At 40.0% G+C, this 12,557-nt stretch overlaps 2 protein-coding genes across 8 annotated transcripts in view; both read left to right on the forward strand.

Annotated features, from left to right (window-relative positions):
- The window catches only part of Magi2 (membrane associated guanylate kinase, WW and PDZ domain containing 2), a 1,402,993-nt gene that overhangs the window by 1,279,688 nt on the left and 110,748 nt on the right, over window positions 1–12,557 (forward strand). The window lies entirely within an intron of this gene.
- On the forward strand, window positions 427–756 carry LOC110294004 (28S ribosomal protein S36, mitochondrial). The gene has a single exon (XM_021161945.2). The coding sequence runs from the start codon at window positions 427–429 to the stop codon at window positions 733–735; it is 309 nt and encodes a 102-aa protein (XP_021017604.1). The 3' UTR covers window positions 736–756.

Consider the following 12,557-nt stretch of genomic DNA (forward strand, 5'->3'; position numbering starts at 1 on the left):
TATGCAGTCCTTAAAACACCAGCTGTTCCATTTGGGGTTTTGCAAATCAGTTATCTATGAATTTCAAGCAAGACATTTTCAGTCTTGAAATGCTGAATTTCAGAGTTCTAGAAGAAAACAAGGCGCATGGGCAACTTTTTCTTAATTTTGCATATTTGTTTTATTTTATTTTATTTACTAAAATAAAATGCTTTCCCTTTTTCTTCAATCCCCTGGCGGCCAAGAAAAACTCTTTCAAAGGGCATTGACCACTCTTCAGGAAAGGACATCTAGCTAGATGGGTTTGTTATAAGAGAGTATACCAATCCAGAGCTTCTAGAAGAGATGGGAGCTAAGGAAAGGCTCAGCAGGCTCAGGTTTCTGCAGACAATAATCACCAGGAGTCTGCACCAGCTATTAAAGAGTATGCATCCTGGGGGGTTTACGATGGGCAGCAAGATGGCTTCCACCACCAGGGTTGTGCAGGTCGTGAAGCCACATGCTCCATTAATAAAGTTCCCTAACAGAAGAGACAAACCTAAACTCAGTGCCTCAGAAGCTCTGGGATCTGCTGCGCTCCCCTCCCACTCCTCTGTCATTTCACAGCATTCTAAAGGAAGTACATCCCCCGATTTACTGATGCACCAGGGGCCACCAGACACTGCAGAAATTATAAAATCATTACCTCAGAAATACAGAAGGAAACCTATGTCTCAAGAGGAAATGGAATTTATCCAGCGTGGGGGTCCAGAGTGATTGTCGTGGTTGCTGCTTGTCACCAGATAGAAGGATTCGCTTTACAATAAAGGACTTCCACAAAGTCAAATGAAAGTCATATATTAAACAACCTTAATGAATATTCTGTAAGCAGAATGAAGTATAGAAACCCCAGGTGGTCACGTGTATCTCCTATGTTATGTATCTTGGTCAGCTGCCCCACAGCTGACCTGTACACTTATTAAAGTCTACATTTTTAAATGCTAGCCTATTAACTTGCTCTTGATTATGAAATGTCCCCAGCGAAGAGCTATTAAAAGCACATAGTATCTAATAAATGTCCCTTTTCTGTTTGTTTAGATGTAAAGATAATTTATGAAGGATTAAAAAAAAAAGGAGTGTGCATCCACGGGAGCTGAGCTAACGCATCATCTCAGACAGCTAAGTCAGTCAAGCAGGCAAAGCATCTCTCCTGGCTCCCCAAATCCTGAAAGGGATGGGCCTCCTCCTTTTTGCCATCAGAGCTTTTCTATAAGGGAGTTACCTTGTACCTAGGGACACTCGGTTTCCCTTCTCCCTAGAGCAGCCTTTCCTTTCTTCACTGCTCTGAGTCCACACTTGGACCTAGTACTTAACTCTCCTCTGTCCTCTTACTACAGCCCACCTTTGCAATGAGTTTGCTATTTATGACTTGTTTTAAACATCTTATGCTTATCTCTGGTCTCTTGGATGTGACTTGAGTCTCCTGGGGACAAATCCACGTGTTCTTATGCTTTCTTCCCCCCCAAAGAGCCTAGCACAGTGCCTGCTACTAGGAGACTGCTGTGCAGGCAGGTGTCACTTGATAAGCTGATGAACCATCCTCCTGTCCCAACCCACAATTTCAAAACTATGTGACAGATAATTTTTCACAGTTTAGTGAAAGAAAAACAAATGGCATCATCCAATATTTAAAAAAAAATCATGTCGAATATAGATTCGAATACCAAACAAACTTCCCTGACTTTTCCAAGCTTATGTTTAACTTTCACCAGTGAGTGGAATTGTGGTGTAATGTCAGCATTTGGTATTGATTGCCTGTGAAGTATTTGTCGGTCACACTCATTTCAGAACTACCGCTCCTCTTGGAAATGTGACATGATTGATGCAAATCCACTTCTGCTGTCCTCCATACATAAGGCCACTCTTCAGGGTCTGCTAACAAGGAGATGATTAAATGTAAACACCAATGACAAGCTTCCCTTTCTGTGAGGTGAAAACACCTAAGCGATGTGTAATGAAAACGCTGAAACAGTAGAAAAGGAGAACGGGGAGCAATCTGACAAGCCCCTTCTCCCGGGATTCCAACACAGGGAGAAAGCAGCTGAGCGTGGTGGTGCATGCCTATAATCCCAGCACTCTGGAAGTAAGGCAGGGATGAGGGATGTAGGAGACCAGCCTGGGATGCAGAGATATCCAGCCAACTGGGCAACATAGCAAGACACTGTCTCAAACAGTTGGGTGGATAAACACATTTTAGTTATACAGAAACCAATAAACAAGCAGTCATGTTCAACGGTGGTAACACCTTCTTCATGGGAACTGACCTAGGGCAGAACTCCATGTACTCATTGGCTGGCCCAGTCCACTTTGTTGAAGCTGAGAGAACCTGAGGTGACCACACAGATTCAGTAAGAAAGCCCATGTAAAGGAAGAAGAGGAGCATTGTCTAATGTCATATCAATTGTCACTAGAGATCCCAGGCCTTTAGAACTTACAATGGAGAGAATCCAGGCAAAGAGACTTTTTTTTTTGAATTTTCATAAGATAAATGTGGTAGTGCTGGTCAATGGCAAAGCAGGAGACTCATCTCTGGGAGAGTACAAAGTGTATTTCAAAGAAATATGGTATAGGATGAATAATTCAATAGCAAAGATGCATTTCTTTCTCTATAACTTTAGGTTTCCAATTAAAATTTCTGTCTACTAACATATCACTTCTTTCCCAAATGTCATTATGTCCAAAGCCAAACGATGGGCTGTGACTTTCCCCAAATATCTGTGTATTCTAAGCACGCTGTGACAAGAAGACTAATCCAAAGTGTTGATCTATGTTGCCTCCCATCAGATGGTGTCTGCAAGGAATGTGTCTAAATGGACTGCGTCCAGCAGCTACCTTAGTCATCCTTCTGCGAGAACTAATGAATCCCATTCATACCAATAATAGAAACCAAGGTCAGGGCCTCCTCCTTGCTCTGTAATTCCATTACCACCACACAGAAGGCACACGGGGGTCATAAGCTCAGCAGCCTTCATCACTGGGCAAATGGAACTACATTTTATTCCCAGAGATGGTCCTCTCTGGAAAACCCTTGTCAAAGATCTGTTGTACATCAACACTGAATGTACTTGCATATGCAAGGGAAATGCCAAGAAAGAAAGGTAAAGCTGCCTCAACTGCCAAGAGACTCAAATACTGTTTGTATTTTAAAAAGATGCCATTAGAAGGCATTCGTCTCAAAACCATGTCAGGTGCTTCCGGTAACTGAGCACACGTAATTGAAGTTCATTCGGGTTTTATTTAAAGCACTCTATCATTCTGTGTGGCTAAAATATCGATTTCAAGTTTTTAAAACATCATTCTAACTACTGAAAGAAAAATACCCTTGAAATTATCACAAGCAAATAGTCCTATTTATGATGCCTTGTTCTTCTTGAGATCTCAGGCAGCATGCTCTCAACAGCCAGGCAAGTCGGTCCCTGTCCCCTGTGGAATATAGCTTCCAGATCCCACAGAGCCATCAGAAGAGAACCACCCTAAGGTTTGAGGCCACCACAGGCAAGGATTCCAGAATTGGCTTTGACCCTAGCATGTTTGCCTAACAGTAAATATGCTTGTGTTGTGTATTTTCATTGTTGTTGGGGAGGAGAATGTATTTTGAAACAGTTGGGATTTGATGCCCAGGAAATCCCAGGTGACACAGCACAGTGGAGAACAGAGTCAAATGAGGTGGAACAGAGAGCCAGCCATCAGAGCCCATTTGTCAGTGTTCTGTAGTATATTTGTTAACTCCATTTCAGATGTCAGTGTTTCTCATAGCCCCCAAAATGTCAAGCAAAGAAACAGTACCATGATGTGAAGTCCTAACTGAACAGGAACTGAGGGCTGTCCAATTTCCTCCTCTTTCTTCTCTTCATGCCTCACCTGTCAAAAGACAGCTGCATCAAAGGATCCCAGTCAAGCACAGTTTCTGGCCTCCACTCCGGATCCAAACGGCTCTGAACCTTTTGTAACTTCTGGGTTACAGGCAGGACACACTCCCAATAAAAGCAGCAGGCTGACTCACAAAGCAAACCATAGGTCAGACATCAAGAAAAGCCAAGAGAGGCAGGGTAGGTCCAGCAAGACCTCTGATGACTGGAGCCTAGATCACTGGAGCTCTGAGCCCTATTTGCCCTCTGTGACCTGGGACAAATTACTAACTGCTTGTGTGCTTCCATTTCTTCCACTGAAAATTCATAATGATATAATTTACTTGATAAGATTAAAGGGCTATATTAAGTGCATATAAATATAGCTACATGTATAAATAACTTTTTAATTAAATGTTAAACTTTAATGTTCATATGAAATAAATTTAAGTAAAAAATACATTTAAATATTAAATAAATAAATATCATTTAAAAAGTCCTGGTCTTATGTTGGTAAATATTCAAAAGACATAGAAGCAACTGTTACTAGCCCTCAATAAATACGATGCTGGATAACCAAGATATCTGCACTACATGTATTTTCCTTTGAATAATTAACTATTAATGTCAAATTGGTGTTTTCAACAGATATGTGCAATAGTCTTAATGGGAAAATATTAGAAAAAGACAGAAGTGGCCTCATCTAGCATCCAAACAATTATTTATTGGATATTTTCTTTATTTACATTTCAAATGTTATCCCCTTTCCTGGTTTCCCCTCCGAAAAACATCCTACCCCTACCCTCTCCACCTTACCCCTGCTCACCAACCCACCCACTCCCACTTCCTGGTCCTGGCATTCCCTCACACTGGGGCATAGAGCCTTCATAGGACAAAGGGCCCTCTCCTCCCATTGATGTCCCACTAGGCCATCCTCTGCTGCATATGCAGCTGGAGCCATGAGTCCCATAATGCGTGCTGTTTGGTTGGTGGTTTAGTCCCTGGGAGTTCTGGGGGTAGGGGGTACTAGTTAGTTCATATTGTTGTTCCTCCTATGGAGCTGCAAACCCCTTCAGCTCCTCGGGTCCTTTCTCTAGCTCCTTCATTGGGGATTCTATGCTCAGTCCAATGGATGGCTGTGAGCATCCATCTCTGTATTTGTGAGGCACTGGCAGAGCCTCTCAGGAGACTGCTATATCAGGGTCCTGTCAGTAAGCACTTGTTGGCATCCACAATAGTGTCTAGGTTTGGTGGTTGTATATGGGATGAATCCCCAGGTGAGTCAGTCTCTGGATAGTCATTTCTTCAGTTTCTACTCCACACTTTGTCTCTGTAACTCCTTCCATGGGTGTTTTGTTCCCCACTTCTAAGATGAATAGAAGTATCTACACTATGGTCTTCCTTCTTCTTGAGTTTAATGTGGTTTGTAAATTGTATCTTCGGTATTCTGAGTTTCTGGGCTAATATCCACTTATCAGTGAGTGCATATCATATGTGTTCTTCTGTGATTGGGTTACCTCACTCAGGATAATATCCTCCAGATCCATCCATTTGACTAAGAATTTCATAAATTCATTCTTTTTAATAGCTGAGTAGTACTCCATTGTGTAAATGTACCACATTTTCTGTATCCATTCCTCTGTTGAGGGACATCTGGGTCCTTTCCAGCTTCTGGCTATTATAAATAAGGCTGCTATGAACATAGTGGAGCATGTGTCCTTATTACAAGTTGAAACATCTTCTGAGTATATGCCCAGGAGAGGTATTGCTGGATCCTCTGGTAGTACTATGTCCAATTTTCTAAGGAACTGCCAAACTGATTTCCAGAGTGGTTGTACAAGCTTGCAATTCCACCAGCAATGGAGGAGTGTTCCTCTTTCTCCACATCCTCGACAGCATCTGCTGTCACCTGAGTATTTGATCTTAGCCATTCTGACTGGTGTGAGGTGGAATCTCGGGGTCATTTTGATTTGCATTTCCCTGATGACTAAGGATGTTGAACATTTTTTTAAGGTGCTTCTCAGCCATTTGGTATTCGTCAGTTGAGAATTCTTTGTTTAGCTCTGTACCCCAATTTTTAATAGGGTAATTTGTTTCTCTGGAGTCTAACTTCTTGAGTTCTTTATATATATATATATATATATATATATTGGATATTAGCCTTCTATCGAATGTAGGATTGGTGAAGATCTGTTTCCAATCTGTTGGTGGCCTTTTTTTGTCTTATTGACAGTGTCTTTTGCCTTACAGAAGCTTTGCAATTTTATGAGGTTCCATTTGTGGATTCTTGACCTTATATCACAAGCCACTAGTGTTCTGTTCAGGAAATTTTCCCCTGTACTCATGTGTTTGAGGCTCTTCCCCACTTTCTCTTCTATTAGATTCAGTGTATCTGATTTTATGTGGAGATCCTTAACCCACTTGGACTTCAGCTTTGTACACAGAGATAAGAATGGGTTGATTTGCATTTTTCTACATGCTGACCACCAGTTGAACTAGCACCATTTGTTGAAAATTTTGTCTCCCCCCCACACACACACACACACTAGATGACTTTAGCTACTTTGTCAAATATCAAGTGACCATATGTGTGTGGGTTCATTTCTGGGTCTTCAGTTCCATTCCACTGGTCTTCCTGCCTATCTCTGTACCAATACCATACAGTTTTAATCACTATTGCTCTACAATACAGCTTGAGGTTAGGGATAGTGATTCCCCCAGAAATTCTTTTATTGTTGAGAATAGTTTTTGCTATCCTGGGTTTTTGTCATTCCAAGTGAATTTGCAAATTGCTCTTTCTAACTCTATGAAGAATTGATTTGTAATTTTGATGGGGATTGCATTGAATCTGTATGTTGCTTTTAGCAAGATGGACATTTTAACAATATTTACCCTGCCAATCTATGAGCATGCGAGATCTTTCCATCTTCTGAGATCTTCACTGATTTCTTTCTTCAGAGACTTGAAGTTCTTGTCATACAGATCTTTCACTTTTGGTTAGAGTCACACCAAGGTATGTAAAATTATTTGTGACTACTGTAAAAGGTGTTGTTTCCCTAATTTCTTTCTCAGCCTGTTTATTCTTTGAGTATAGGAAGGCTACTGGTTTGTTTCAGTTAATTTTATATCCAGCCACTTTGCAGAAGTTGTTTATCAGCTTTAGGAGTTTTCTAGTGGAATTTTGGGGGTCACTTAAGTATATGATCATATCATCTGCAAATAGTGATATTTTGACTTCTTCCTTTCCAATTTGTATCCCTTTGACCTCCTTTTGTTGTCTAATTGCTAGTCTACCTAGAACTTTTAGTACTATGTTGAATAGATAGGGAGAAAGTGGGCAGCCTTGACTAGTCCCTGGTTTTAGTGAGATTGCTTCAAGTTTCTCTCCATTTAATTTGATGTTGACTACTGGCTTGCTGTATATTGCTTTTACTCTGTTTAGGTATGGGTCTTTCCAAGACTTTTAACATGAAGGGATGCTGAATTTTGAATTCCTGATCTTTGCAAGACTTTTAACATGAAGGGATGCTGAATTTTGTCAAATGTTTTCTCGGCATCTTATGAAATGATCATGTGTTTTTTTTTCTTTGAGTTTATTTATGTAGTAGATTATGTTGATGGATTTTTATATATTGAACCATCCCTGCATCCCTGGAATGAAGCCTACTTGATCGTGGTGAATGATCGCTTTGATGTGTTCTTGGATTCAGTTGGCAAGAATTTTATTGAGTATTTTTGCATCAATGTTCATAAGGGAGATTGGTCTGAAGTTCTCTTCCTTTCGTGGGTTTTTGTGTGGTTTAGGTATAAGTGTAACTGTGGCTTCGTGGAACGAATTGGGTAGTGTTCCTTCTGTTTCTATTTTGTGGTATAGTTTGAAGAGTATTCTGATTAGGTCTTCTTTGAGGTCTGATAAAACTTCTCCACTAAACCCATCTGGCCCTGGGCTTTTTTTGGTTGGGAGACTATTAATGACTGCTTCTATTTCTTTAGGGGTTATGGGACTGTTTAGATGTTTTATCTGATCCTATTTTAACTTTGGCACCTCATATGTGTTTAGAAAGTTGTCCATTTAATCGAGACTTTCCAATTTAGTTGAGAATAAACTTTTTTGTAGAAGGATCTAATGATGTTTTGGATTTCCACCCTTTCCATTGTTATATCTCCCATTTCATTTCTGATTTTATTAATTTAGATACTGTCTCTGTGCACTCTGGTTAGTCTGGTTAAGGGTTTATCTATCTTGTTGATTTTCTCAAAGAACCAGCTCCTGGTTTTGTTGATTCTTTATATAGTTCTTTTTGTTTCTATTTGGTTGATTTGATCCCTGAGTTTGATTATTTCCTGCTATCTACTCCTCTTGGGTGTATTTGCTTCTTTTTGTTCTAGAACTCTCAGGTGTGCTGTCAAGCTGCTAGTGTATGCTCTCTCTAGTTTCTCTTTGGAGGCACTCAGAGCTATGAGTTTTCCTCTTAGGACTGCTTTCATTATGTCCCATAAGTTTGGATATGTTGTAGTTTCATTTTCATTAAACTCTAAATGTCTTTAATTTCTTTCCTTATTTCTTCCTTGACCAAGTTATCATTGAGTAGAGCGCTGTTCAGCTTCCATGTGTATGTGTGTTTTCCATTGTTTTTTGTTGTTATTGAAGACCAGCCTTAGTCCGTGGTGATCTGATAGAATGCATGAGATTATTTCAATCTTCTTGTGTCTGTTGAGGCCTGTTTTGTGAACAATTGTATGGTCAATTTTGGAGAAGGTACCATGAGGTGCTGAGAAGAAGGTATATTCTTTTACTTTAGGATAAAATGTTTTATAAATATCTGTTAGATCCATTTGGTTCATAACTTCTGTTAGTTTCATTGTGTCGCTGTTTACTTTTTGTTTCCAGGATCTGTCCATTGCTGAGAGTGGGGTGTTGAAGTCTCTCATTATTATTGTGTGGGGTCCAATGTGTGCTTTGAGCTTTAGTAAAGTTTCTTTTATGAATGTGGATGCTCTTGCATTTGGAATGTAGATGTTCAGAATTGAGAGTTCATATTGGTAGATTTTTTTTCCTTTGACCAGTATGAAATGTCCTTCTTTATTCTTTTTTATAACTTTTGGTTGAAAGTCAATATTATTCAATATTAGAATGCTTGTTTTTTGGGACCATTTGCTTGGAAAATTGTTTTCTAGCGCTTTACTCTGACATAGCATCTGTCTTTGTCACTGAGGTGCGTTTCCTATATGCAGCAAAGTGTTGAGTACTATTTACATATCCAGTCTGTTAGTCTATGTCTGTCTTTTTATTGGGGGATTGAGTCCATTGATGTTCAGAGATATTAAGGAAAAGTGATTGTTACTTACTGTTATTTTTGTTGTTAGAGGTGGAAGTATATTTGTGTGGCTATCTTCTTTTGGGTTTGTTGAAAGATTATTTTCTTGCTTTTTCTAGGCTATAGTTTCCTTCCTTGTGTTGGTGTTTTCCATCTATTATCCTTTGTAGGGTTGGATTTGTGGAAAGATATTGTGTAAATTTGGTTTTGCCATGACATATCTTGGTTTCTCCATCTATGGTAATTGAGAGTTTTGCTGGGTATAGTAGCTTGGGCTGGTAGTTGTGTTCTCTTAGGGTCTGTATGACATCTCTCCAGGATCTTCTAGCATTCATAGTCTCTGGTGAGAAGTCTGGTATAATTCTGATAGGTCTGCCTTTATGTGTTACTTGACCTTTTTCTCTTACTGATTTTAATATTCTTTATTTGTTTAATGCATTTGGTGTTTTGATTATTATGTGACAGGAGGAATTTCTTTTCTGGTCCGGTCTATTTGGAGTTCTGTAGGCTTCTTGTATGTTTATGGGCATCTCTTTCTTTTAGGTTAGGAAAGTTCTCCTCTATAATTTTGTTGAAGATATTTACTGGCCCTTTAATTTGGGAATCTTCACTCTGTTCTATACCTATTATCCTTAGGTTTGATCTTCTCATTGTGTCCTGGATTTCCTGGATGTTTTGGGTTAGAAGCTTTTTGCTTTATGCATTTTCTCTGTTGTTTCAATGTTTTCTATGGTATCTTCTGCCCCTGAGATTCTCTCTTCTATCTCTTGTATTCTGTTGGTGATGCTTGCATCTGTGACTCTTGATCTCTTTCCTAGGTTTTCTAACTCCAAGGTTGTCTCCCTTTGTGATTTCTTTATTGTTTCTATTTCCATTTTTAGATCTTGGATTTTTGTTTTTTTCCTTTGCCTGTTTGATTGTGTTTTCCTGTAATTCTTTAAGGGATTTTTGTGTTTCCTCTTTAAGGGCTTCTAGCTGTTTACCTGTGTTCTCCTGTATTTCTTTCAAAGAGTTATTTATGTCCTTCTTAAAGTCCTCTATCATCATCATGAGAAGTGATTTTAGATCTGGGTCTTGCTTTTCTGGTATGTTGGTGTATCCAGGGCTTGCTATGGTGGGAGAATTGGGTTCTGATGATGCCAAGTAACCTTGGTTTCTTTTGCTTATGTTCTTATGCTTGCCTCCCACCATCTGAATATCTGTAGTGCTACCTGCCCTCGTTATCTGACTGGAGCCTGTCCTTCCTGTAATCCTGACTGTGTCAGAACTCCTCAGAGTCCAGCTGTCTTTGTGATCCTGTGATTCCAGGATCCTGTGATCCTGAGATTCTGGGTGTGTCAGAGTTCCTGGGAGTCAAGCTGCCTCTGGGACCCTGAGATCCTGGTGTGACTAAGCTCCTGGGATCCTGGAATCCTGTGATCCTGAGTGTGTTAGATTGCCTGGGAGTCGAGCCTCCTCTATGGGCTGTGGGGCTGGCTGCAGAGTTCTCATCCAAGGTAAACCAGCACAGACCAGATGGAACCAGAGCTACTGGTTGGGCTGGATTCCTGTGTCCCTGGATCCTGCTGGTTCAAGTTCCTCCTGGTGGTGTTGGAACAGATGTGTCCTACTCACCCCTGATTCATAGATCCACTTCTCTTCTTTTTAAATGAAGCTGTTTCCCATGTGATGCTTAGAGGATGGTACTCTTCATATGTCTTTAGTTTCAGTGTTTCTAAGTTATCCCATATAGAAAGAAATCAAGATCTTACACTCGTGTACTTGCATGCACACATACAAACACACACACAGGGAAGGGGAAGGGGGAGGGGGAGGGAGTGGGAGAGGGAGGAGAGGGAGAGAACCAGGCACTATACTTCTGGCTAGATCACTCATCTAGTTTTAGTTCATCTAGTTCTCAGAACCACTGTGAGTTATTATCCCAATAACAGTTAGAGAACAGTAAGAGATTTTAGACAACTCCCCAAACATCACAGGATAGACATAAGTGTACACATTTATGGGCAGGAAAGCCAAATCATTTCTGGATCATTCTAAGAACTATTGAGTATGGAAAGGGGAAAACAAGGCAGAAAAAAATCTCCTCCTAATTATGATTGACAGCTAAATACCTTGGAGTACCTACATTATTTCTTACATTTATTCCTTTTAGCATGTGTGTGCATGTCTATGCATATGCCTATATGGCTGTGTGTGTGCACATACATGCACTTGTGCACAAGGATCACAGAGTACCTATGGAGATCTGATGACCACTCTCAGGTCTCTCTTCCTGCCTTGTGAGATCTGGAGATTAAACTCAATTCCTCAGCCTGGGCTCTACCTGATGAGCTACCTCACTGGTCATATATATATATATTTAAATCAGTAGTTGTTATTACATTTCTGCCTGAGAAATATAGCCTTTGACTCTAAGGTAATCATTAGTAAACACTAAATAGTGCTCTCTTAATTAAACCCATTAGTGCTTATGGGAAATAAAAATGTGTTTGGGCTCAAACCTGATGAGTTTCATTTTAGGGACACAAGCTTGGCCAATATTTTTCTATGCTGTCTGTAACCTTTCACAGTACAGAGTGAGCAAGGTCCTAGTTCATTAACTCACTGATTGTCCTTCCTCTCTGTGGTTATTAGTTGATGATTCTACCCTTCACTGTAACTAATACACCAAATGGAGAGTTCGAGGTGTAGCCATCCTTAGAGACTCTGAACGTGGGCTACACCTTCCTCTGTTTCTGCCCATTAGATCAGTACCCAACCCATCAACAGTTTTCTACGTTACAAGTTCTATGAAGGGACACACAGGAACACTGTGCACTGCTGAGGTGTGACCGTAGACACAGTTACCTTGGTAGGTTCTCACCACCACCACCATTTACACTAAAAATCATCAACCTGCTACAAAAATATGCATCCCTGTGTATCTGGTTCTTCTCAAACATACAAACAAAAGTCGAAAATAGAACATGTTCATTGTTTTAAAGAAATATATAGAAGTTACACCAGCTCTAAAACTTTTAAAATATTTTAAGTTCTCAACAGTTGGAATACATCTTCTGGTTAATGAAGGGTCATTGTTTAAAGGGCAGGTTGGGGTTTTTTTTTATTTTTGTTTCTTCTTTCTTGTGATCCTTCCTAGTGTGTCTTTGCCACCAATGACATCTCAGATTCAATGAAGTCCTTGAATTAGCATTTTACATTAGCATGTTCCCAGGTCACCTTGTGAAGTGGAAAGGGAGAAATGATAGAAAACATGCTGCCCTGAAACTGAAACAGGCTGTATCCAGGGATCCGTCCCATAATCAGCTTCTAAACGCTGACACCATTGCATACACTAGCAAGATTTTGCTGAAAGGACCCAAATATAGCTGTC

This window comes from Mus caroli, chromosome 5, assembly GCF_900094665.2.
Source record: "Mus caroli chromosome 5, CAROLI_EIJ_v1.1, whole genome shotgun sequence".
Lineage (NCBI taxonomy): Eukaryota > Metazoa > Chordata > Mammalia > Rodentia > Muridae > Mus > Mus caroli.

Coding starts and splice junctions, on each gene's coding strand:
- LOC110294004 (XM_021161945.2), top strand. CDS start 427: ATGGGCAGCAAGATGGCTTCCACCACCAGGGTTGTGCAGGTCGTGAAG.